The sequence below is a fragment of the Patella vulgata genome, chromosome 7 (assembly GCF_932274485.2).
Source record: "Patella vulgata chromosome 7, xgPatVulg1.2, whole genome shotgun sequence".
Taxonomy (NCBI): domain Eukaryota; kingdom Metazoa; phylum Mollusca; class Gastropoda; family Patellidae; genus Patella; species Patella vulgata.
In genome coordinates, this window is record NC_065885.2 from 59,857,575 (window position 1) to 59,885,101 (window position 27,527).

The window sequence follows — 27,527 nt, forward strand, 5'->3', positions numbered from 1 at the left end:
TTTAATCCCACCTAGGTATATTATAACAGCTAACAAGCCATTATTGTGTGACAGCGTGATCACTAGGGGACTAACTCCTGTTTTTTTTTTCTTGGTTCGTCTGTCAGAAAGGTCAACTACGGGTCAAGGTTAGCTTGTAAGAGCCACAAACTACATGTATTTTTTATAATCCATGTTAAAATCTAAATAAAAGTGTCTACTTTCACGTGCAATGGCCGTTTTTATTGCATACGTTATAGTTTTATTATGGTCTCCTCTTTATTATTACGACCATAACTAACGGTCCCGAGGTTTGGGTGGTGCATGACGTTTGGCTCAATATAATAACGTTATTCCAACAGAACCTCAAATATGTACATAAATATTTATTTGTCTACCACTTATTACTCATTGGAGAATTAAGTTCATGAATTTGTTTCTAATTACGCATACCAGAAATTTGACAATCGACCATTCCCATGGACGATTGAGCCGTGTCGGTATTTTATGATCGTATTTAAGATTTAGAGGGCTTGTCATCGACTCGTTTCAGAGCATAAAAAGAAATTGTCATCATACAAATATGTTGAGGAGATTTATGAACTTGAAAATCTTGGTTTATAAATCTCAGGACGAGACTCCAATTATCAAGACCTGGCTGTTATTATTGCGAGCAGTGGGAAAAAAGAGATTTTCTCGATTTCAGTTTATTGATGAAAATGGAAATGTGATAAATAAAGCTAAATGTCTGAGGAAAAGTTACTGTACTACAGCCATCTGCCAGATTCATGCATGGAATTTGATAAAACTTTTCACTTACAATGACTTGAGAGAGAGAGAGAGAGAGAGAGAGAGAGAGGAGGGGGTAACCTCCACTGAGGAAAAGTTACTGTAGTGGGTTAATTAGTGAAACACCTTCAGCGGTCTACACACCCATGCATTGAAATTGATACAATTATTCACTTACAATGTCTCCTGTTTTATGGAAGAGACAATAAATAAATGTGCTTTAACATTCACTTGACACAAACTTGGTCATTTTGGGACTAACACACATGTATGGTACAATATTATTTCAATAATTTGGGTCGGATAGATAACGCCCTTCAAACACTAACAAGGTCATTTTGAGACTAACATACAGAACACCTTTCAATGCCCACAATGTAAAGCAGGCGCTACAAACCTGGGATCAAACACATGACACTTGCACAGATGACCTATTCGGCCTGCCCTATATTGACATAGATACATTAAACTTATTACTGAGACTAACATATGAGAATCTTTCGAAATCCATTAGGTACATTTATATAACCAACATTCGAATCCATGTCTTGCATAGATAGCAAGTCTTACAACCTTATTGCCCATCCCCACATTGACCCGTTACACTTACTACTCAAACTAGGTATTTATAAGACTAATAAAACTTATAGCCTGCAGGCCTGATTCCTTTCCAAGATTCCATTCATAGTTTGGGCCCTAATTACACATACTCCACTCCCTTTCATCAGAATATATATTAAAATGAGCCTGGATATTTTATCCTACATGTACATCTACCATGACAGGTGTTACTTGGGGAGACTGATATAAAATCTTCCTTACTTCTATATTCATGGTTAGCCGGTTCTCACACCATCTTAAAGGGACAGTTCATCCAGAAAATTATATATGTACCATTATATTAAATCCCTGGATAAATATATTCATGATTAGCCGATTCTCGCAGTTTCTTAAAGAGACAGTTCGCCCAGAAAATAAAATGTGTTTTTAACTTTACATAGATGTATCAAAAATGAAGTCTCTTATACATGTATTATTAAATATGATTCTCACAGTTTTTTTTAAAGTGACAGTTAGCACAAAAAATTAAATGTGTTTTTAACTTTACATAGATGTATCAAAAATGAAGTCAGTTATACATGTACCATTAAATATTAAATCTCTTGAATAACATATAACATTGTTTCGGCCTAATTCTCCTCCAATTGCACCTGCAAATAGTCCACTTCCTGAGTAATAAAAGTCAACGCCATCTTTGCGAAACTTTTTAAAGGGTCTGTTTTTAATCCAACTGAAACCAAGCAGGGGATATAATAACAAGTGAAACATTGTCTGATTTATGCAAATGACTATCAGGAGCTTTAAAGACAACAAAAATATTCATTTGATGAAATGTCTCTTCAACATTGTATCAGTTAATTTCACAGATTCTTTAATATGTTCAATATGGTGGATATCTGCCTGGTGTATTAAATGATTCTATTAGCCATGTAGTTTACACTGACAGGCTAAAACTAGAGTCACCATCTGGGTAATAAATAAAACCTAACCTGGCCAATTGCTCAATTAATTCCTCTTTCAATTACTTAAAAAACTAGTTTATTATGTCTTTTACCCTGTTGGTTTTTTTTTCAAGATATTTTCAATGGTCTATGAGAAATACTGAATTAGTTATTCCCTTTTTTAGCAAAATTGTATCAAAATATATTAATGAATCAGGGTGGTTGGATGGCCGAATGGTTAGTGCGTGCACGTTGTAAATGTATCATAAGGTCTGTCATTGAGTCAACTCCCCGGGTGCACGTGACAAGGAGTAGGGTTGCCTGTCCAACCTCGTTGGTTTTCTCCGCACCCTCCGGTCTCCTCCCACTGCTAAAGATCCCTATGCGCAATTTGAAATAAAACTGAACCATGTTAGTCCCAAAACCCCATCTCTCTCTCTCTCTCTCAATGAATCTTTTGCTGGGTTTGTTTGGATGGCATGATTTCCCAGTTAAGCTTCCCTTTATCAGTGGTGGAGGAAAAGTTTCTAGTTGTTTGGATAGTACTAAAAACCAAGGGCCCATACACACTTTAAAAGATCCCTTGACAGTTGGAAATCAAAATAACTAAGAGTAGGCTGTAGTGCCACTGTCGAGGCAAAATGTCCCTCATTGCTACAAGATGATATGGCCATGTACAAACGTAATAAATGCCGCCATATCCGCTCATTTCATATCCTTATAATTTTAAATTGAGGTAATAATAACACGAGTGCAGTGCATGTGTAAAACGTATATAAATAAATGCACATGCACTAGTCACAAATAATCTTCTATATTTAAAAATAGTTTATATTATATTACTTCTTACGACCCCAACGACTGTGTACATCTGTTCCCCCTTCACCAAACCGTAATTATCAGCTTCCTCTAAACTATTACTCATAATCTCTCGGTCCAAACAGTTGCTTTTAAAATACTGATATTAGTGTAAGATCTAGAGGGAGATAACGGGATGCATAGCGTCTTCACGCTTCAGATAGAACCAAGCTGCGTCTTTCTGTCAGGGAGTGAAACGATTCCATTTGAATTGAAGTAGATTTTTTCCAAAATGTAATACAGGTACATACATACAAACAGGGCTGTCTTAATTAATGCAGCGTTACCTTGGGAGGGGAGGGGGGGAACCGACAATAATAGGGACCACCATGTTAATATATGTATTTTGTGACTTGTTTAATGTTTAAACACTGATTTAATTGAAATGAAATTAAATTTAATTACAATAAGTATTATATTTAATTTTATCGACAATTTACATTTTTATTCCTGTTAGTATATAGTTGTGTAGGTCCCCAGTGCACTGCTTTGCCCGGGGGTTTATATTAATTTATAATGCTGTTAAGACAGCCCTGGGTACAAAATGTAATAAGTTTAGGTTCCACAAAACTACTATCTACATAGTAGAACATAACTGAATAAAACACAAACCAGTTATTAAATACAGTTACTGAAATTAATACGGGGCGATACTCTTGTCTTTCTGTTACTTGATAACGACAAGAGAATCATTGTTGAAATATTGCTTATATTAAATTTAGCAATTGTCGAACATAAAGTTTTGAGTTCTATCTAATATGACCAATTACTTAAATTCCACTTAAACAATTTTGTTAAATGCAACATCAACATAACAACTCTTACATAACAGAGAGTGCTTGAACTTTTATGAATACTTATAGAGAAGGGAAATCTACCAAATTCCTCTCCAGCAGTTGATATGTTCTCGGCTAAATGTATGAATTGCTTGAAGTTTGGATATGGTGACCATCTGTAAGGTCAGACACTGAAGGTCACCACCTTTTATTGTTAGGAGTTTGTGTTGACCTCTCGTGTCAAGGATTTCTCAGGTTCGGTCTCCTAAAATTTAAAGTTTTTCCAGATTGAATTCAGATTAGACTTTGTGTGGATTTCACCAGAACAATGTTTTGAATGTGCATGTGTTGATATGGTAATCCTTTTAGCCTTTAGACATCCATGTACACGTACATGTACCTTATCTAGAAATCTGGCAAAAAACATTCCTCTTGGATATTTTGTCCAAAAAAGAATAAATATACACAGACAAATTAAATACACAGGCTTCTGTAGTCTTTATTAAGTAATGATAAATATAAAAAGCTCAGTAATAAAGAGAGAGAGAGAGAGAGAGAGAGAGAGAGAGAGAGATGGGGTTTAACATCCATTTGACACAAACTAGGTCATTTTGGACTAACACATGGTTCAATTGTATTTCAATAATTCGCTTGTGCGCAGGGAGAGGAAAAAGGAGGACCCAGAGAAAACCCACGACGTTGGACAGGCGACCCTACTCCTTGTCACGTCAGTAATAAACAGTACTTGTTTTCCATAGAATTGTTACCTGTGTATTTCCAGTTTATCAGATAAATCTAATACAAACTTCAAATATATTGTTTCAGTGGCATTTAGTAATTGAACTGGAGTATAATATAGGTCATAATTCTATGGAATACAATTACTGCTGGCTGGTCAGCTTTAACTTAGTATTGTTGTGTACATGTATATATTATTATCATATTTTATCATTGCTTGATAATGACCAGAGAATCCTAGTCGAAACGTTGCTCAGTAATAAGCTGTACGTAATTGTATTCCATAGAATTGTGATCTGTAAACGTCAAATATCTGTAGACCTGTTTATTTAATTGGCTGACTATTAAACCACACTAATTTGATTTCCTTTGGTTAAGGTTATTAATAAATAAATAACCACTTGAATCAAATGATAGATGTTTTGTTTAAAATGTCAAAACTTAAACATTTGGAACTAAAAGCATTGAACAGCACAGTCAAGAACTTTTGGCTTCTAAAATCTTTTTCCGAAGAAATAAAAAGGATATTTTTAATGGTGTACCCAAAGAACAGAAAATAAAATTGGTATGGCCTGACCAATGTTCTACCATGTAACAACATCCTCTCCATGTCCTAATATTACATAATGACACCCCATTGTGAATCCTGTCTAACTTTTAGACTAGTACAATGAGATGTGACAAGATGACCAAACTAACATGATAAATGTTATCTAAATTACTTTAAAACTGTGATAAAACAATTGTCTTAGTGTCAGGATGTCTCTACACCACCTACTCAGTCTTACAATACATCAATTGATTAACCACAGTCAAACTTATCTGGGGTCAGCATCCTTAAATGGCAAATAAAGAGCCCAAATACATGTAATACATCAGATAGCTGTAGAAGAAGAAACTTTATTGCACGAAAAATGAAACAAACAAAGGATACATGATGCCATGACATGGACATAATTATACAAAGATAAACAACTTTACAAAGACATGAACGAATTGTATACAAAAGCTCCTAAACATTTTAAAATTTCTACATTTTTATTCATCATCAGTATTTCAAATTGTTGTATACAGTGCATATAGCCATTCCAGAAACTGAACAAGTCTGAAAAGTAGTGACAAGCCTAAAAGCACCTGCCACAGACATTGTCAGGTACAGCTTCCAGCTGGTGTCTGTCATTTGGTCAGACACTCATTTGTCTTACATGTATATCAGTGTACACGTTTACGTCCCGGGTACAAAGTCGATTAAAATCATAAAATATGAGATATTTATAGGCATATCTTGTTTTTATATGCTACATACATGTAAACATTTGTAGTAATTTGTAAACATTGCAAGTAAATATTGTTGAAACCAAAATAAGAGACTTTTAGTGGATTTTTATATCAACATATACATCTATACGGAAAAAACACAACCCTTTACTTCTGAGCAATGCCCGATCACACACAGAGGATCGAATGCCTAAAAATATGAGAACGTTACTTCGATTTTTATATCAATATCTATATCTGGGGGAAAAAAGAGATCTCTACTTCTGAGCAATGCCCACGTACACAAAAAGGATTGAATACCTAAATACGAAATCTATATTGTGATCGTGGCAGATCATTTATCAATGAGAATGTCTGCCCACTCAAGAGACCATAGAGTCTGCGATTGTTGTAATAACGATAAGTTACTCGTCTTACCAAAATTACCCATAATTATAGCTACTTATCCGTTATAATATTACAATCGTTCATTCATAAATAATACTTGTTGAAGCACTTCAAGGATATAAGGGGTTTATAAAGGGTTGTCTTAATCTAGTTATCTAAGCTGTACATGTATGTACAGTTTAAACCTATTAATAACATTATATATAAATGTATACACCAGATACAATTCTATGGATTACAAAAATTGTGAAGATGTTAGTGCAATAAGATGGACAGGTGCTATTGTTTTTAAATAAGATCATTTGATCTTTTTCAAATAATTCATTTTTAGCAGATATTTTTAACAAATTGTCAATTTTTTATATTTTTATCATTTTTATCACAGTATATATCATTTTTAGTGTTCTGGTCTAAAAATATGCTAAAATACTATTTTTGGTAGATTTTGTTAATTGCACTTGCATCCTCAATTACTGAGCGATGTTTTGAGATGGGTTATCTTGTCTCTATAAAACAAATGATAAAGACTACTCAAACCATCGCTCAGTAATAAACTATCATTTTATTTCATAGAAACAATTTACTAATATGATAAATTAATTGCTTTTAAAGTGCCTCTTTCTTTTTTTATCCTTCTACATAAGTGGGGGCATCAAGCCAGCACATTTAAAATAAATTGTCAAGTCTTTCTCTTACTCATCAGTTTTCAAGAGGTGATACATGTATATACAGTATATACTTTTTATCATCAAATTGTTGTACAAATTATAAAAAGTTTCTTGAATTGAGTTTCAGGGTAATGTTATACATGTATGTTTAATTATTTAGGATTCCTGCATTGGCTGAGAAAGTTCATACAGATTTTCCGGCATGGTTTCCCCTTGTCAGTGATGCAGGACGGAGGGCCTGACAAGGACAGCTGTCTAGTCGTTCGGATGGGACGAAAAACTGAGGTCCTGTGTACACATTGGCGTGCACCTAAAAGATCCCTTGGCACTTGGAATTCGATATAAGAGTAGGCTGTAGCGCCGCTGCCCGGGCAAAATTTCCTTCATAGCACACTGTATGGTGTCTGCCCGTCTTCATTAGCTCAGTTTTGGAGCAGAACAGTAGGACGTTAAACCCCATTTCATTTCATTTCATTTCATTTAATTATTTAGTCTTTCTACAATGAATGGGAGAGAGAGATGGGTTTTAACCTCCACAAACTAGGTAATTTCAGGACTAACATATGGTTCAATTTTATTTCAATAATTTACTTGCACGTAGGGGTCTTTAGCAGTGGGAGGAAACCGGAGGACCCGGAGAAAACCCCCGAGGTTGGACAGGCAACCCTACTCCTTGTGACGTACAACCGGGAAATCAAAACCACGCAAGTTGACTCAATGACAGACCTTATGATACACAGCACACGTTAAATCATTCGGCCACCCGACCCCCCCCCCCATACAATTATCTAAGTCTACAGTTATACAATTCTCTAAGTTAAACAACTGAGTTATTTTGGTCAATGTCATATTTTCTTAAATTATATTTGAGTGATAATAGAAGACCTATTATTCATCAAGGTATAAAGAGGGTGAATTCAGCTATATAACTCAACAATCAAACATTAGAGGTCTTTCATAAAGAAAGTAAGTTTGAAATGTACGATTACATTAAGATAATTTATAGGTATAAATGGTGAAAGAGTCTAGAGATGATTAAATACATCATGGACATATACTTGACATCTTGATTATATAACTTAAATTAAGATAAATCAGGGGCCTGGTTCTCGAAAATTTTAACTAAGATAAAATCCAACTTTTATTACTTTGATTGGATAATACATGTATTAGATTGATTTTAGTGCTTAGCCAATCAAAATTGAAGTATTTACTAAAATTTGGATTTTATCTTTAGTTAAAATTTCGAGAAACAGGGCCCAGGTCATTTTATAGTTACACCCCCATAAACTCTGATCAATATCTCACTAGTAGGGTTGAAAATGAAATGAAATGGGGTTATTGATACTCCATTCAGAAACACAAATACGCATAAAAAATTGATTTAAGTCATTTAGCAGCTGAGAGAGAGAGGGAAAGAGCTCTGCGTTGGCCATGAAGAAATGAAATGGGGTTTAACATCCTACTGTTCTGCGTTCTGCAACAATTGGGCTAATGAATACAGGCATACGACAAACAGTGTGTTATGAGGGAAATTTTGCACTGGACCTACTAGTAGTTTTTTTTGTCCCATCCGAACGACTATACATTGTCCCTCGCCAGACCCTCTGTCCTGCAGCACTGACAAGGAAGAACCACGCCGGAAAATCCTGATAAACTTTCTCGGCCAATGCAGGGATCGAACACCCGACCTCCAGGTTAGCGAGCCAACATCTTATCCACTGAACCACCGTGGCTCCGCTAAAGAGAGAGAGAGAGAGAGAGAGAGAGAGAGAGAGAGAGAGAGAGAGATGGGGTTTAACATCCACTCAACACATACTAGGTCATTTCTGGACTAACATACTGTTTAATTTTTTATTTCAATAATTCGCTTGCGTGTAGGGGTCTTTAGCAGTGGGAGGAAACACTGCATTACACATCTATTTGAAAAGTTACACAGCATTGAACCGCGCAAGAATGAGTGCCAATTCTATATTACAAATCTATTTGAAAAGTTACACAGCATTGAACCATGCTAGAATGACATTGTATCCATGCTAGAATGACACTGAACAGTGCTAGAATGATTCCCCTTTTTATAATAGTACAAATCTATTTGAAAAGTTACACAGCATTGAACCATACCATGCTAGAATGACATTGAATCCATGCTAGGATGACATTGAACAGTGCTAGAATGAGTGCCCGTTTTATAATAGTACAAGTCTATTTGAAAAGTTACATGATAATAGACAACTACTTGCTAGTTTTATAACTAAACTAATTACGAGGGACCAAATCAGACAAAATCTCACACACGTAAACTAAAATGAATCATCTATTTATCACTTTTTTTACAGGATAAAATGAAACATTTCTTAATTCCCCAGGGTCACGACAAGAACTAGATAATATACAAACTCCATCGACACAGGTTGATTTCTTGGCAAATTTTCACGCTTACATGTCAGGTCTACATATTCAAATAATATTATAAGTTCGTTTAAAATACTAACATTTGTCTTATCTATCTTAGAATTAGTTACTCTGTCAAATTACCCCACTTTATTATCTGGATAACCTGGATGAAAGTAGATAAGCATTGATACACGCATAAAAAGTCTGGATAATAGATCTATGCCCAAGGGTAATAAAAACTGGAGGAGCCATATCAGTAATTTTTGGCTACTTTCAAGAACTATAAAAGATATAGTTTAGTGTCTCTCACACGAGGAAGAGAGAGAAAAATAGTGTTTAACATACGGGACTAACATATGGTTCAATTTTATTTCAATAATTTGCTTGCACGTAGGAGACTTTAGAAGCAGAAGGAAACCGGAGGACCCAGAGAAAACCCTTGAGGTTGCGCACGAGGAAGCCATGGTGGATTAGTTCGTTTGTTAGTGGCACACTAACCAGAAGGGAGAAAGAGAGAGAGAAATGGGGTTTAATGTCCACTCGACACAAACTAGGTCATTTCCGGACTAACATATGGTTTAATTTTATTTCAATAATTCGCTTGCGCGTAGGGGTCTTTAGCAGTGGGAGGAAACCGGAGTTCCCAGAGAAAATCCACGAGGCTGGACAGGCGACCCTGCTCCTTGTCACGTACAACCGGGGACTAACCAGAAGGTCCCAGGGTTCTATCCTGTTGTTGGCCAAAAATTTCCTTGGTATTTTCCAAGTCTGGTGCCTGTCGTTTTTGTTTAGCACAGCACTGATTTTTATTTTTGGTGTTGGGGTGGGTTTTTTTGGGGTTTTTTTTTTGGGGGGGGGGGGGGGGTACTGATACTACGGGTATCCCAAAAATATAATATCCAAGGAAAAAGTGAGGTACTGATACAGTACAAACAAAATCATTTTTTCCAGAACAGTACATATGTTTTTATTGATATTAACAGTAAAAAATGTCCCAAGGAAAAAAGTTCAAAATGTCAGGTACTAGTTTAGTACTATCAAAACCATTATTTCCAGTACAATACATAAAAGATACATTCTCAAGGCCCAGTGAAACAGGCCCCACATGGTTCCGGTGTTTTTGATGTGATATGTCTGGAATTTCACGTAAAGTAACATTATACAGGGACCAAGAATTCTAGATGCGATACTCAAGACTCGAAGTCAGAAAGGTAACACCAAGCTTTGTATTCTTCCCAGGAAAATTCCCGACATGACTTCACAGCAACCATCCCATAATAATCCAACCTGCATATGTCTACCTTTTCACCTTCAATAGCTATGGTGTTTTAAAGTCCACCATGCCACAGCTGGGTCGTAAACATTTCCAGCTGACCAGAGAAATAGTTTTGGTCAGTTGTAAATTAACTGCCAGGTTGCTGTACAGGTTAAACTCTGTGCCAGCCAACCACAATCAGACAGACATCTTGTATGCACATCTGTCCTGGGTTTAGTTTGAAATGAAATAATATGAAATGAAATGGGGGTTTAATGTCTTATTGCACTAATGAAGATGGGCGGTGTTCTATGCAGGGAAATTTTGTCTGGACAGCAGTGCTACAGCCTCCTAGAACTCTTATTTCAAATTCCAACTGTCAAGGGTTCTTTTACGAGCAAACGGGACCTTGGTTTTCCATACCATCCAATGACAGAAACTGTTCCTTGCCAGGCCCTTTTTCATGCACCACTGACAAGTAGGAAACTATGCTGGAAAAGCCCTTGGAATTTTCTCATCCAATCATGGATTTCCTGGTGATTGGAGCCAGTGGCTTACTCTCTGAGCCACAGTGGCTCCTGGTTTAGTTGGTACAAAGCAACAATATGTTAGTCTCAAAATAAGGTGTGGCCAGCTTAATTTTTTATTCACAGCATGAGAACGGCTGGGATTTAAACCGGGGACTGTATGACAAACTTTTTTATTTATTTATTTCAAACGTAGAAATAAACATGATTATTGTCTATAAGGATACATGTAGGATATATTATATGTTCCCAGGCTACTGAACAAAACCAATAATTCATTTTTTCTCAAAGTGAATATTTTGTTTCAAGGTTAAATTTTATCAATGTTTTCTTATAAGGAAAAATTTATAGATCACAAAAAATAGGCAAATTTTTCATAATTCAATAAATTTGTTTCAAGAGATGCATCACGTCAATTTTTCCAGGCGATGGAGCAAGATGGCTAAATAGTGTTTTTTCTCAAAGTTAATTCAAGTCAATTTGTTCACCTAGCAAATTCCCCGACAGTCTAAAATTAACCATTCAAATAAAGAAATCTAAGCATTTTATTAATCTGACTAAAAAATGATGGTACAAACTTGTTATATATACATTGGTTAGTTTTTGCCAAGTTTTTAAAACATTTAAATTTAAACCTTTACAATATTTTATTATATTTAAATAGAGAGGGTTTGGATGGCTGAATGGTGTAATGTGTGTGCTTTAGATCATAAGGTCTGTCACTGAGTCATGTGTTTGTGGTTTCGATCCCAGACTCTTATGTGACAAGGAGTAGCACCGCCTACATGTACCTAACCTCACAGATTTTCTGTGTCCTTGTATGGTCGTCGTCATGAGAGAGAGAAATGGGGCTTAACACATACTTGGTCATTTTGGGACTAACATATGTTTCAATTTCATTTCAATAATTCGCTTGCGCGTAGGGGTCTTTAGCAGTGGGAGGAAACCGGAGGACCCTGAGAAAATCCACAAGGTTTTGTCTTCATGAGACCAGTTGGTAGAGAAAAAACAGGACCTTAAACCCCATTTCATTCCATAACAGCACTTCTCAAGTTCCTATCATACATGCAAATCACGCAAGCACAGTATAGCACTGGTAATAGAATTGTAGTTAGAAAATTCCCGTAAAAAAAATATGTACGTTGTAGATATCAAGGTCAAAGATAGCCATCATGTGCTGTAGAAGTTTTTGTACATGTAGTGTGGTACTGTTATCATCTCCACCAAATATAAAGTAAGTATTTAACTTCTTCGCTACTCTAATCTCATCTGAGGTAAGTTTTTTCTATCATTGTCTCGTGATCTATACAGGGTCTATGTTTTAAGATACATGCTGGAATGAAGGTGCTAGTTGATCTAAGATGCACGTAAATAATCCCTCAAGACAGTTTTATGGCTTTTTAATGTTTTTTGGCAGCTAATTGTGGAACCTGGTGGAAAATCAAACTAAACAGAAGAATATCTTCACCCTCATTGATCAACATGCATTCTTACATAACTTATATATAGAGAGAGAAATGGGGTTTAACATCCACTCGACACAAACTAGGTCATTTCGGGATTAACATATGGTTCAATTTTATTTACATAATTCGCTTGTGCATGGACGTCTTTATCAGAAAACCCACGAGATTGGACAGGCGAACCTACACCTTGTTATGTACATGTACAACCGGGGAATCAAAACCACACCAGTTGACTCAATGACAGACCTTATGATATAAGCCCTTCGAGTCCTTCAGTTAAACTGGTTTTAAAAAGCTCGCAAGAGTTAAATCAGTTTACATTTATGGTCTGAACATAAAGATGGGGCAAATAAAACAGTTTAAAAGTTTGGATTAAACAATGGAAAATTAGATATTTCTGAAAAATGCAAATGCCGAACAGAGACTTTACATTTTAGCATGGATTAAGTGATGAAAAAATTAGATATTTTAAGAAAAATGCAAATGCTCTCAAGTGACATTATTTACTTTAAACATCAAATTAAAGTCATTTTACTTTTCTGGAATCAGCATTTTTTTTAAGGATTTTTTTCTTTCTTTTATAAAACTTGTAAGGAAAGCTTCAACCGCTAAAAGACAAGAAATGCCAGTTTTTGCCATTATTTTTTTAATTCTGTGTTTGAGACCGGATGTTAGGAGTCGTCTTTTTATAAATTTCTGTTTAATGTTTAAAGTTTTGGTATACATGTAAACGAAACAGTAATGAAGGAAGAGGTCTGGAAGAGGAAAGTTCGTGCCCATTACTTTACATCTTGGTTTGATGCCAATTCAATTTAATTCACATATGATTTTTGACATTCTTAACCCAGGAGTGAAAATTTAAGGTTGCAATTAGTTAGATTTAATTCACATATGATTTTTGACATTTCCTAACCCAAGAGTGAAAATCGAAAAATGTGTCCTACGATACTTTCTAAATAATAAACGGTTGCTTCCGTTTGGTTGTGCTTTCCAATAAATTTAAGGTTACAATTAGCAATCTCTCTCTCCCTCTCTCTACATTTTTTCAGGTGGGACTAATTTTTCCAACCTCCCTAAAATTAACAATTTAATTTTCTTTTGATTTTCAATTTTTTCAAAAAACTTTACAACAGAAGAAAAGCCATAGTCTATCCTTCTTTTCCATCTTTTAACAAATTAACTCAAGTCTTTAAATATTAAATCTCTCTACGTCTACACACCTGTATTTAATTTCACTGGTACTTCAAACTATCTTTTTTTACGGACAAGCTGTCTACACCACTTGTAGTAAATAGTTACGATAAAAACCTGAACTTCTCGTGAAATATAATGTAATTCTTCCGCAAAGTAACGTTAATTGTGTAGCCTGTCAATCAACGTAGCCATCTTTTGTACCGATATATATATATATATATATATATATATATATATATATATATATATATATATATGTATTTATGCGTATCTTTGTTAGTACTATATAGTATCTACTAACCGATTGGTTGATAAAATATTAAAATTATGATAAACCGTGAGAAACTTAACGGCTTCAAGACCATTTTTATCATAAATATCTAAATTATGTTCTTATGTTAAACCTAGTTATAATAGATTCGGAATATATGATTTATGTTGAAAAGTAAAGAAAGTGGGCTACTAAAGATAAAAATCCATTATTACAATCGCTTATTTGTTTGGTGTAACACAACTAACCTACTTTTTTATTCATAAAATCGTGAAATTTTTTTCAATGAATTTATTAATGTCGCTGATGGTCACTTTTGGACAATATCTAATTATTTTTTTACAGCTTATAAAAATATTGCTTAAATGCACTCAAACTAATTATTAAACTATTATTAAAGGGCATTATGGATAAAGAGCTGACAGTTCTCTCTATAATAGTTAAAAAATAGATAATGTAATGGGAATATGTTGAAAATCTTAGTCAAATTACTTCAAGATATCAGTGGTAGATAATCTCCAAGTTTCGATTCAATCAAATTAAAAAGAGGCCCATCAAAATATTTTACCCAAAACTTACAGGTGACACAGACATGTTTATATGATGAGAGAGAAATGGGGTTTAACGTCCACTTGACACAAACTAGGTCATTTCGGGACTAACACATGGTTCAATTTTATTTCAATAATTCGCTTGTGCGTAGGGTTCTTTAGCAGTGGGAGGAAACGGGAGGACCTGGAGAAAACCCTACTCCTTGTCACGTACAACCGGGGGGGCAAGCATAAAAAAACAATGTTTATATGAAACAGTAGAAAACAAAACGATAATAATCTTGACCTTCAAAAGAAAGTGAGAAGAAAAAACCAACATTAGCCATTTATGTTTGTTTAAAAACAACTTGTCTAAGTTGAGATTTGGTCTGGTAGGAGGAAAGTATCAATAGTGTAGTTTGATGTTTCTGATGGTGCTAGTTTATTTACGGTTCACTGCATGAGGTGGTCATAAACTTAGGTAGTAGCCAGTTCATTTCTAACAACATTAGAGAACTGGTGTTAGGATGTTATTGCTCTTGGAGTCTTGCAGAAAGGAAGGAGAACCAAACGCTTGATGTTATCTGATTTCTGGCTTGATTCTTTCTGAAGCTAATCACTAACTAATCTGCTCCCATCAAAGATGAAAGTCTTGTTCTCGCTGCATAGCCCTCGTTTAAAATAACTTGCTAATCTTTGGTCAAATTTTATGGTGATTTAGATAAGGAATTAGGACAGACATTTAAAGAATTATCACCAGAATTCATCTCTTGTGGATATCTTAGGATTTATTTAATGTGGTCGTGAAAAATATCAAACCATCCAACATCCATTTTCAGGAAGGAAAACGAGTCTTAATGACACTTTGTGTAATTTAAAATTTACATCACAATAACAATCCAGTTTTAAAGATATTTATACATTAAGATTTAAAGTTAAAATTAAAATTTGAGATGATTCTATTCAGTGAATGGCCATAACAATAATTGGACGCTTAGTAAATTTCAACATTTTTAAAGGCCACTGATCATCATTTGCATTTTTTGGAAAATTGAAGTTTTGAAGTGATTCCTCAATCCCTCAAAGAGACTAAAAGACTACAGAAATTGAGTGCTTAGCTAAACAAGTAAATTTCAATATTTATTAACAATTATTCCTACGCAAAACATTCCCAAATCAATAAGTTAAACATTATTTTGAATTCGGTTGGATTAAAGTTAACGCATGCCCGTTGGATCAGAATGTCTGTCATTGAGTCAACTGGCGTGGTTTTGATTCCCCGCTTGTACGTGACAAGGAGTAGGGTCGTCTGTCCAGCCTCATGAGTTTTCTAAAAGCCCTCCGGTTTCCTCCCATTGCTAAAGACCCCTACGCGTAAGTGAATTATTGGAATAAAACATTGAACCATGCGCATGTGAATTATTGAAATAAAATTGAATCATGTGTTAGTCCTTAAATGACCCTTTTTTTTTTGTCGAGTGGACGTTAGGCCCCATTTCTCTCTCTCCCACCATTCTACTAAGATTTAGTATTTTTTTTTTTATCAAACTGTTTTATTTGATTATATTTGTAAATTGTTTCATTGGCATTTAGTGATGGAATAGAAATACACCGGACACAATTAATACTGTTTATTAATGAACGACGTTTTGAGTAGGATTCTTGTGTCTTTATCAAGCATCAACTGAGACTAGTTGAAACGTTCAGTAATAAATAGTAATTGTATTTCATAGAATCGTGTCCCATGCATAAAATGTCACTTAGTAATTGTATAGTATTCCCATGCATTTCCAGTTCAGTTACTAAATGTCATAGAAACGATTTACTTTATATCATGATAAGTGCATCTTTTTCTTTTATCCTTCTATTATAAATACATGTAGGGTTATGAAGCCAGCAATGCTAAAATAAATTATCCATATGAAATTAGTCTAAACATTTGACTGATAGACAAGATCAGGCATGCACATATATCATTTTGTGCATGAAGTGCAAATTTTTCTAAAACATACATTACAAGAAAACGAAGTCTAATATACATGTATGTATATGCATTATCATACTAAAATCTCTTTACATTCCCGTTCATTAAAATATCAGGCTATCTACATGCCTTTGTGCATGTCATAGATTAAAACTCAGTTCTTGCAATAACCAATATATTCATAGTTTTAAATCTATGTAATCAGGGGAAAAAATCTAGTCTGGAAATAATTTCATGAATTAAAGCAATCATTTCTATCAACAGAAATTTCATTAAATTCATTTATTTTAAGAAACTAATTTCCTTTTTATCCCCCTCAAAATTTTAAAACATCTATTATAGAAATTTAATTCCATTAGTTGCCATTTTTCAAAAAAAAAAAGGTTATCAAAACATAGATTTGCACATAATGTATATGTACATGTACACGTACCAGGGGACCTAATGCATTATTCATTTCACAATTCTTCTTTAATTTCTTGTAACTTATCTTTATTAATATTATGTGTTTAGTTCCTTTCGTTTTTGATAAAGCTTATCGAATCATAACTTTGCACATACATGTACCTGTAATGCATTTTTCATTTCATAATTTCCCTCGAATATCTTTTAACTTCTCTTTATAAATATTATGTGTTGACAAATAATTATTCTAATCAATGAAAAATCGTCATACATGTATCATCCACCTTTGGCACAGAAATTATGTTTTAGTCACGTATTCTCATGAAATTAATCCCTTTCGATAGAGGAAATTTCTCAAGTTTTTAGTGCAGACCCCCGAATATAAAACCTAAATACATTCTTCATCTTGCTTCACTACCAGAAATTGAAACCGATAAAGGAACTAAGGAAATTATGGCACTAACACAAAATCAACATGGAAGTCAAAATTACCCTAAATATTGATCTAATACTGTTTTCGCGACTGGTTCTCAAAACGTAAAATGACACATTCACGTAAAACCCAGTCAAGGTATATATATATAAACTATCTTATTTCCTGCTTCAGCAAACGTTTGTGATTAACTGGAGGTATTCGGCTGTATTTTACACTCTCACCGAGAGGAAATAACTCTAGAACAGGGAGGGTAGTTTACTTTCTGAACACATGTCTTCGTCCATCACAGACACACTTCATCGACTCCCAACACACGCCAAGACGTGACTAAATTCAACATCTATCGCTAACATACTTCTTTACTTAGCTTTTAGACCTGAGGCTAGACTTTTCAAGTTTTTACATTCCTTTTCAACTTCCCCCATTTCTTCCAGTTCTAGTACCAAACGTCTTCGATATCATTGTTATTTTTTCTCAGCAAGGTCTGTTTTATCTCTTCATACGTAAAGAATCAGAAAAACTTTTCTTTTGAAAAGCATCTTTTAATGTCAAACAGCAACGTTATCATCTATTCTTCAATGGAAGTATTTCTTTATGTCCTTTCCGAATAACTAGAAACTAGAGCATTAATCTGTATTTATTGTACATTTTACGACTCGTTATATTTAAAGAACACGAAAATCTTTTCTACCGTATCTTTTAACTTCAAACAGCAACATTTTCATCTACTCTTCCATGGAAGTATTTTTTTATGTCCTTTCCGAATAACTAGAAACATTTTATGAACATTAATCTGCATTTATTGTCCATTTTACAACTCGTTATATTTAAAGAACACGAAAATCTTTTGTAACGCATCTTTTAACATCGGACAGCAAAGTTTTCATCCTCATCAACTCTTCTTCGAAACTTTAATATGAGGCTTTTTTCACGAACTATCCGAAGAACTAGAAACATCTTGTGAGTGTTACTTTAGACTAACACAATAATTTTAAGTGTACATTAGTAGAATTAGTACATGTAGATGGTTTATACTACAGCATGTTGACCATCATGTCTGAGATCCCCTTGTCTTTTATTCACAAAGCGTGCTCAAAAGTGCCTGACTTTTGAAGAATTGGGAACAACAGGCCTAATGTATGAGTATAACAAAAGATGGAATCAAATTTAACTTTGGTTATTTTGAGACTAAGATATGGCTGGTTTTTATTAAAGCCTCAATACCACTCTTGTTGTAACTGAATAATATGTCCTAATCTTTATTCTGGTCAACAAATTGTACTATTTTACAATATTCCAAATAATTGCTGATACAAATTTCATCTTAACACACCTAATTTAAAAAATTGAAAAAATTCAACTCAATGATTTGAAAAGCCTGACGTAAAGCTTTTCAAATGTTACTTGGATTTAAAAATATTTTTGAAGCCTGTGGACAAATAAAATAGGATTTAATGGATAATTTACATAACAGGTAGGATACTTAACACATCTAGTACTTAGAATAAGGCTATTTTTTATTTTCTGGAGCTGTCAAGCCAGCAAGAGTGTTATTGTCCCTTTAACTGTGTATAAAATGCTAGTGAAGTGAATTCTAAATGTCAAAGATTCTTTGAATTACATGAAAAAATTTCTTCTTGATTTTTTTATCGAGTAATTGCATGGAGTGAAGAATATCTGTTAATTAGTTCCAATTACGTGAATCAAAATAAAACACGATTTAAACATAAACCAACATAATTGGCTTACATGCACATGTGGCGTAATTTAACTAGCCATTTTTAACTAAAATCATTGAATGTTCATAATCAAATCAACATGTTCATGTAGAGTTACATCAAAAAGGGGGTTTGGATGGCCGAATGGGTAGTGTGTGCACTCTGTATCATAAGGTCTGTCATTGAGTCAACTGGTGTGGTTTAGATTCCCCGGTTGTACGTGACAAGGAGTAGGGTCATCTGTCAAACCTCATGGGTTTCCTCCCACTGCTAGAGACCCCTACGCGTAAGCAAATTATTGAAATAAAAAAAAATTCAACGATATGTTAGTCCCGAAATGACCTAGTTTGTGTCGAGTGGACGTTAAACTCTCTCTCTCTCTCATTTTCTCTCTCTCTCTGGTTAAATCAAATATAATCCGATAGTGGCCAATAAACCAATAAACAAACACATAGTTTTCAATGAGATACTGTATGCTATTTACACTTTTTTCCTAATTAACACTTCTTTCTTCTAAATAAGGATTTTGTTTAGTAAAAAGACTCAATTTCGTGTACAATCTGTGGGCTGCTGGTCTTCAGTCTACTCAAACATTAGTCATCTAGTAGTAAATGCAGTAGGAAAACTAATAAGACAAAGCCACAGACAAGACACAACTTGCAAACAAAAAACAGCAAATATGAAATCAACTTAATCGATCCGGGGATCAATCGTAAGCACCCACTGCCCTGTACAGCCCCCGCCCTGGGCCTGTGCTCATACGGGCTACCCTCAAAATGAACGGACAGACAGACAGACGGACGAACCCATTTTAATAGTCCCCTGCTTTCTTCGAAAGGCGGGGGACAAAAAATAAACATTTTGTTTAGTAAAAGATTCAATTTTATTATTCTGTTTCTATGAAAGCAGATTGTAAGAAACAGATACTGGATGGTTGCTGAGACTAATTAATCCATTCCTCTCTTTTGTGTTAAAATAGAAACCTTATCTGTTGAAGAATTACAGGGGGTTTTAACAGTGAACCCTGTAGGAGACCTATCTCAAATAACATCCACTATATTTCTTCAGTAATTAAATACAGCAGAACACAGACTAACTCCCTAAACAGTTTTAATCTGATAGTTAAAATTTAAAATTCTGTATCAATTAATCAACAGGACATGTTTGTTATAGAAACACTAATGAGTCCAAGATTGTCTTTATCTACTTGATGTAATAGGTCATGGATTATATAATATTATCATCAACTCTGCACCAACTGGACTAATGAAGACTGGCATACACCATGCAGTGTGCTATGAGGGTAAAATCTGTCCAGGAAGTATCGCTTCTGCTTTGAATTCCAGCTGCCAATTGTGCCCTCCATCCTGCACGCCTTACAAGGGGAAAACACGCTGGAATATCGAAATCAAATGAAATGAAATGGGGTTTAACGTCCTACTGTTTTGCTCCGAACTGGGCTAATGAAGACGGGCATAGGCCATACAGTGTGCTATGAGGGAAATTTTGCCCGGACAGCGGCACTACGGCCTACTCTTATATCAAATTCCAACTGTCAAGGGATCTTTTACATGCACGCCAATGTGTACACGGGACCTCGTTTTTTTGTCCCATCCAAACGACCACGCTGGAATATCCAAGGGAACTGTAACCAGGTGGGTTACTTCCATAAAACCAGGAACAACTGTATAATCTGGATAAGGATTTATTGACCAGCAACAACATTAAAATCAATTTACAGCTAAAAAGGAATGAACAAGACGATGTGCTTTGTGTAATATACAATGTACAGGAGGTAGAAGACGAAATTCATTTGATAACAAATTGTAAAAGACATGACGAAAAAAGAAAAGAACTGTTTAGATTAATTTTAGTTCGTGAACCAAATTTTTATAAACTGAATGATTTACAACAATTTAAAATACTGATGATGAAAAAAAATATTGAAATTTAAAATGTTTAGGAGCTTTTGTATACAATTCGTTCATGTCTTTGTAAAGTTGTGCATTTTTGTATAATTATGTCCATGTACATGTATGTATCCTTTTGTTTGTTTCAAGTATATTTCTAATAAGACTATTATTTCTATTTGTATATGCACATAGCCTTTTAAGGTTTTTTTATGCAATAAAGTTTCTTCTTCTTCTATAGATGACAATATTCAGTATGTAATAAAATCATTAATATTTATGATTGAAAATCATGGAAATATATTCTACAAACATTGCTTTGAAATGCTTGGTTATAGAACATTCTCGACTAAACACCGGGATTATGTCTGTGATGCAGGTGCATTTATTTCCAGGGTTCTCTGTGTACATGTGGGGGGTTTGGATGCCCTAGTGGTCTAGAGTGCCCCGCTTCAACCTCTAGCTGGCCGGTCACCTCTGGCTTGCAGTTGTGGTTTTGATACTGGTGTGAGCGTATGTGGCTTGGAGATAGGGGCACCTTCTCAACTGCGTGGGTTTACTCCGGGCACTCCAGTTTCCTCCCACAGGAAAGCCCCCTGCGCGTGCGCTAAGATAATAAAAAAATGAAAATAAGACAATTTTTCTGCGATATCACCTTCGGTGGAAGCGGACGTTGAACACTAAGTACAACAACATGTGTACATGTATGTGCATGAACAGCACCATGATGCATGTCACAAAGTTTTCAGGATTACTTCAGAATAGTTCCATATGTTATATACATTAACATTCTTTAACAAGAATTTAAGATGGAATTCACAAGACAAACAATACTCATGTATGTAAAAATAATACTGCATTGTGGACCTTATTTTCATATGGTGGGCTGGACAAGTACAATTTGTCATTTTGAAATTTCACTACATTTTTTCTACCCTTTTAAAAACAGTTCTTCTTGAAAAGGAATTCTTACCTTATACAACATACATGTGCAAGGACTGAGATTACATATTATTTTTTACCTCTAAAAATAAAGCACCTGTCACACATATTGTAAGGTACAAATTGAGGTGTTGTCAGACACAATCTCTCTGGAGCATGTCATGCTGTTTGGCACTGATTGTATTTTTTCAGTGATTTTAATAATTTTTTATACATGTTTGCCACAGAGTTTAAATATGTCAGGAACTAATTGTGTTTTTTTCATTGATTTTAGTAATTTTTTTATACATGTTTGGCACAGAGTTTAAATATGTCAGATATTAGTTTAGTAATATGTTTATTTACATGTAGGCCTATTAGAATCACCACTATTTTTCAATATGTCGACCATTCAGGCCAGAGATCTATTCTGAAAGCAGACAGTTCCCTGTGTGCAGTACATGTACATGCGAACACCTTAAGCTCATATATCCAACAATTGTTTGTTTAATTTATGGAAATCACAGTTGACACATCCAGTCACACAAATTTGCACTTTTACAGTTAATGACTAAACATTTAGAAATTAAAACATTTTCTTTGCCCTTTTCTACTGACACAAAGTTACAAATTTTCAACAGTGGGTGTCGTCGGCTAAAATCAACTAAAGAGAGAAAAACAGAAGTAGAAAACTTGACATAGACAGTAAATTGGTGTTAGAAAGTAAACAAAGACATGTGATCTATGCAAGATGTTAAAATTTAACACAATCACGACAGGAGCAAAAGGTTACGCAACTCTTTGATTCCCTGCTTTAGTTTTTTTTAATCAGTGTTAAGTCACTTTTCGTGCCTGGATGATTTTTCTGAATGCTTGTTCATTGACAAAAGTTGTTTAGTAAGCAGGTACAATGGCCGATGTGTTTGTTAACAGTATCCCAATGTAATTATACCGCCAGTTTTTTCTCACACATCATATTTGATAACGTATAATTTAGATTGACTATTTGATAAGAAACCTTAACTGATGCTAAAAAAAACTGACTATGAATCATTTTATTTCTAACCGCAGTGATTCTCCCACTTACATGTATAGAAAATTCAGGATAGAGAGAGAGAAATGGGGTTTAACGTCTCTTCGACACAAACTAGGTCATTTTGGGACTAACATATGGTTTAATTTTATTTCAATAAATTGCTTGCACGTAGGGGTCTTTAGCAGTTGGAGGAAACTGTAGGACCCGGAGAAAACCCACGAGGTTGGACAGGCGACCCTACTCCTTGTCACGTACAACCGGGGATTCGAAACCACGCCAGCTGACTCAATGGCAGGCCTTATGATACAGCATGCACGTGCTAAACATTCGGCCATCCAACTCCCAATTCAAGATAGACACTCACAGAAATTTGAGCAATCATTGCACTTCTATCTATTCCACTAAACACTTTTAGAAAATCAGGTGTCAAATTCAAACAAGAATCTTTAAAACTAATATTGCATTCTATAGCACGAAGAATTCCATTAACATCATAAATATTCATATCCCTCAAAAAAACTGTGATGCCACTTTTTGGTACATGTATATTCAAGCAACCAAATGCTGTCTGTATTGTTTTTAGTTTGTAATGTACAATGTACATGTAATTGACAATTGCTGACCACTACATGTGTGTTGTAAATTCTAAATGTGGTCTGTATTTTTAGAATGTACATGTAATGAAACTGACATGATTACCAATACATGTACCTGTTGTAAATTCTAAATGTGGTCTTGTGTTTTTAGATTGTAATGAAACTGACATGATGACCAATACATGCCTGTTGTAAATTCTAAATGTGGTTTATATTTTTAGTCTGTAATGTAACTGACCAGTGCTGACCAATATGTTGTAAATTAGTTGAGTGTTTAAAGTTTATCTATAGATAATAAGCAGGTTCTATGGTACATATGTACATGATGTAATCTAACTATAGGGAGGTGTTCAACTAATTATTCTATGGCAGATCTGCCAAACTTGGCACCACTGACCACCTCTCCAGATTGCCAGGGGTAATAACAGAGATTTGAGGAAAGAGGTGGCTTGACACTACTGGAGATTAGTTTAGTTTAGATTTTTCAAAGTCTATGGTCATCTAACATTTCTGAATCTGATATGATGTAGGAGCTTTTACTATATACATGTATCAGTGACCATACTAAATGAGCTTTTGATGTTACCATAATCATTCTTCTACTCTTTTTTAATGTTCATGTAACTGTTGGATTTTAAAACATTTTTAGTAATCAATCTTTTTAATAGTTCCTTCATTTGAGGAAAGAGATTGCTTGACACTATTTGATATTTTTCTAACTCTGCGGTCATCTGTAAGGTACATATAAATATCAATGGCCAAATATTAATGAGTATTTGATGTTACCACTATTGTGGAAAGGCTGTTGATTTAATGTAATTGTTAAGATACTATAAACTGTTTCTAGCAGTTATGTGAAAGGGAAATTTTATTGTGGTACATGTACTTGTAGCTGCAAGTTTAATGTCATGCTCCCACAGTACTTACATGTATATCACAATTAAAAGATGCATCTCACTCATAGCACAAGCTTTACCTTGGCTGTCACCATCTCCAAGTACTGGCCCAACATTGCTTAATGGCAATAATTGGACCAGGACTGGGGTTCCCTCCACTTGGATTGACAATAGAAAATATTTGTTGTTTATGTTCGTGGGGGTTAGTCCAGCATAGGGTGGGGAAAGGACAACGGAAAAAGGAAATTTGTCACACCCATCCCATACATGACTCTAGGGCAATTCGTCCCCGAACAATTCATCCCCCGGGAACGAGTTGTCCGGGGACAAATTGATCCATAGATAGAGTGGAGATTTGCCTTTTTAAGAAACAGTGTCTAACAGGAATTTATTTTTATTTCAGTGAAAATGTGTTAATGTGTGATATTTATACAGGGACGCGCCACCCCACCCCTCACATTTACTCCCCTATATTTACACTAAACTTACCTCCAATAATGCATACTGAGACCGGGACATGCCTTACAATTGGCACACTGTCGTCCACATTGTGAAACCATTTCATGATTAAGCTTGGGGCTCTGGAAAAAACAACAAAAGGTTTACTCATTAAAATCTTGCAGATAAACTTTCACACAATTAATAGGGAAGGATTAGTAGATCTAAGGGATTCTATTATCTTTAGGGAGATTGACATCCATTGCATTGAGACAGGTGATCATCTAAATAAACTTCAAATCTCTCTGCCCTTTGGCCATTTTATTTGTATGAACCCCTTCTAAATAAACATAAAGTTAGATTTGTTTTTTTTTGGTAGGGGAGTCAGGGGGGATTTCACGCTGGGTATCAGAAATATTTGTTGTCTGTTCTTTTGGGGATCTTCATTTCTTATCATTATGTGAAGCCATACATGTATATAAAAAGTTTAAAATAATTCTTTTATTTGAAACAGTTTGTATTTGTTAGTTCATCCTGACAATGATAGGCAAATTACATCGACTGTGTTTGTGGGCTAAAAAGTAGCCAAATACAAAATAAGTTCATTTTTGCATAATAATCAAGAAAAATCGCCTTAATAAAAAATAAATGCTAGCGTCGGTCCACTACAGAATAACTCCATTGCCATTTATAACAAACAACATTACCGGCTATTTCAAATATAATACATGTATAGACCTAGAAATCGATGTACAAATTATATTAACATAACAGTCTGTTTATTCCATCTTACCGGTGCAGGCTGAATTTCAGCATATTCTGGCGTTTGGTCATCCACCTCATAAACAGCGGGCAGAGAACTCGTTGCCATTTTCACTTCTAAATTATTCCACACTCGAATTAGTTTATGAATATTCCACAATAATAACTAAGGCGTAAGAATATTTTTACATTCCGACACATACAGAACAGTACAACCAAAACAACACATCACTTGAAATAAACCCAAACAAATCCAATACAATTCCAAAAAACTTTTTGAAAAAGTTGCAACAAAGTTGCTAAAAAGTCACACTATGTTTACAAACAAACCGCATTATCCATGAGGGGTATTTAAAAAAGTTGACCAATGAATGAATAAGAATGAAATCCGTGTATGAAAGTCAAATCCAGCCGCATCAGGGTAAAATCCATGTAATATCCACAAAAAAATAACACAATTCCCAGTCAAAAGTTGACTACAGAGAACTTCTAAAAGTGTACGTCGATTACCCGACTCATCAGGTGAACAGAAATACTTTTCATTTAGTTTGGCTTCCACTGTCTAACCACACCCACTGACCGCAAGACGCTACTGACGTCATTTGATTGACAGGAGGGTTGTGTTTCACGGTAGCTAATTATATCCAGGCGATCATAACATGGCACGTTCACATGTGGACAGTACGATCAGTTTGCAAAGTATTATCGCATTTTTCTATTTGAGTAGATTCGGACAAAAAAAAACCCTTTTAAACAGCAGAACATCTGATTATCGCGACAATTAACAGGGGTTACAATTGTGTCATTATAGGATTAGATAAAAAAAAAAATACTTTATATATCTGGGAAACAAAGACTACGTTTGATTGACAAGCAGGTTGAGCGCGCGCTTCTGTTTTTCACAGGTAAGTAGAAAAACGGTAAAAAGTTTTGACGCGTGGAAACAGTAATCGGCCATCTCCAAAAAACCTTTTATTTAAAATATGTAGCAAATTAACTTTTTGAAATTATATATGTATGAAACTACTTTTAATGCTTGTGTATATAATTATGCTGATCTCGAATCTTGTTCCAAATTTTGATTGCATTTAAACAAATATCAGGACGTCTTCTGGCTATAAAGTATATTTCGCATATAGCGATAAAAAGAAAGAAAAAAACAGCAGTAAAACGGTACAATCTTCAAAAAGGCAAAAGTCAGTCACATATGGAAGAAGCAAATAATCTTAGAAGCGCGTGCAGTGACAAGCCGAGCTATAAATCACTTCCACCGTTTCCTAAACATACGACTAGATACGTTTATCAAGTCCATTTCCCTCATATTACACAGTAGTAATATGGCTAAAAGATCGAGTCTAGAAAGCAGTCGGAAGACGTATGATTTTTGTTTGGTTAAGAAAATAAACTGGCGTGCGTCGTCTATCAAATACTACTCCATATTAGAAATAAACAAGTTCTTAAAACACGTGAAATATCATGATGTAATATTTACAAATGGCGGTTACAAATAACAGAATATTTGATTTAGCTACCGATCTACGCATACGATTACTACAACAGTTATTGAGGGCCTGGGCCCTGTTTCACGAAATCTCAACTAAAGATTAAATCCAAATTTTAGTAGATACTTCAATTTTAATTGGCTAAGCACTAAAATCAATCTAATATTATCCAATCAAATTACTAAAATTTGGATTTTATCGTAGTTAAAATTTCGTGAAACAGGCCCCAGACGAGGAACTTTGTCTAGTCCTGTAGATGTGCATTTGACACTGAACCCATAGCTCAATATGGAAAGATTTTGGTACGA

At 34.7% G+C, this 27,527-nt stretch overlaps 1 protein-coding gene across 1 annotated transcript in view; it reads right to left on the reverse strand.

Moving 5' to 3' along the window:
• LOC126827525 (prickle-like protein 2) overlaps positions 1-26,231 on the reverse strand; it is a 119,289-nt gene extending 93,058 nt beyond the window's left edge. The window contains exons 1-2 of the mRNA XM_050556967.2: positions 25,749-26,231; positions 25,007-25,098 (exon numbers count right to left, since the gene is read on the reverse strand). Of these exons, the coding sequence (XP_050412924.1) occupies positions 25,007-25,098; positions 25,749-25,826 (170 nt within the window). The 5' untranslated portion in view covers positions 25,827-26,231. The remainder of the gene's footprint in view (positions 1-25,006; positions 25,099-25,748) is intronic.
• Positions 26,232-27,527: the final 1,296 nt, after the last annotated feature.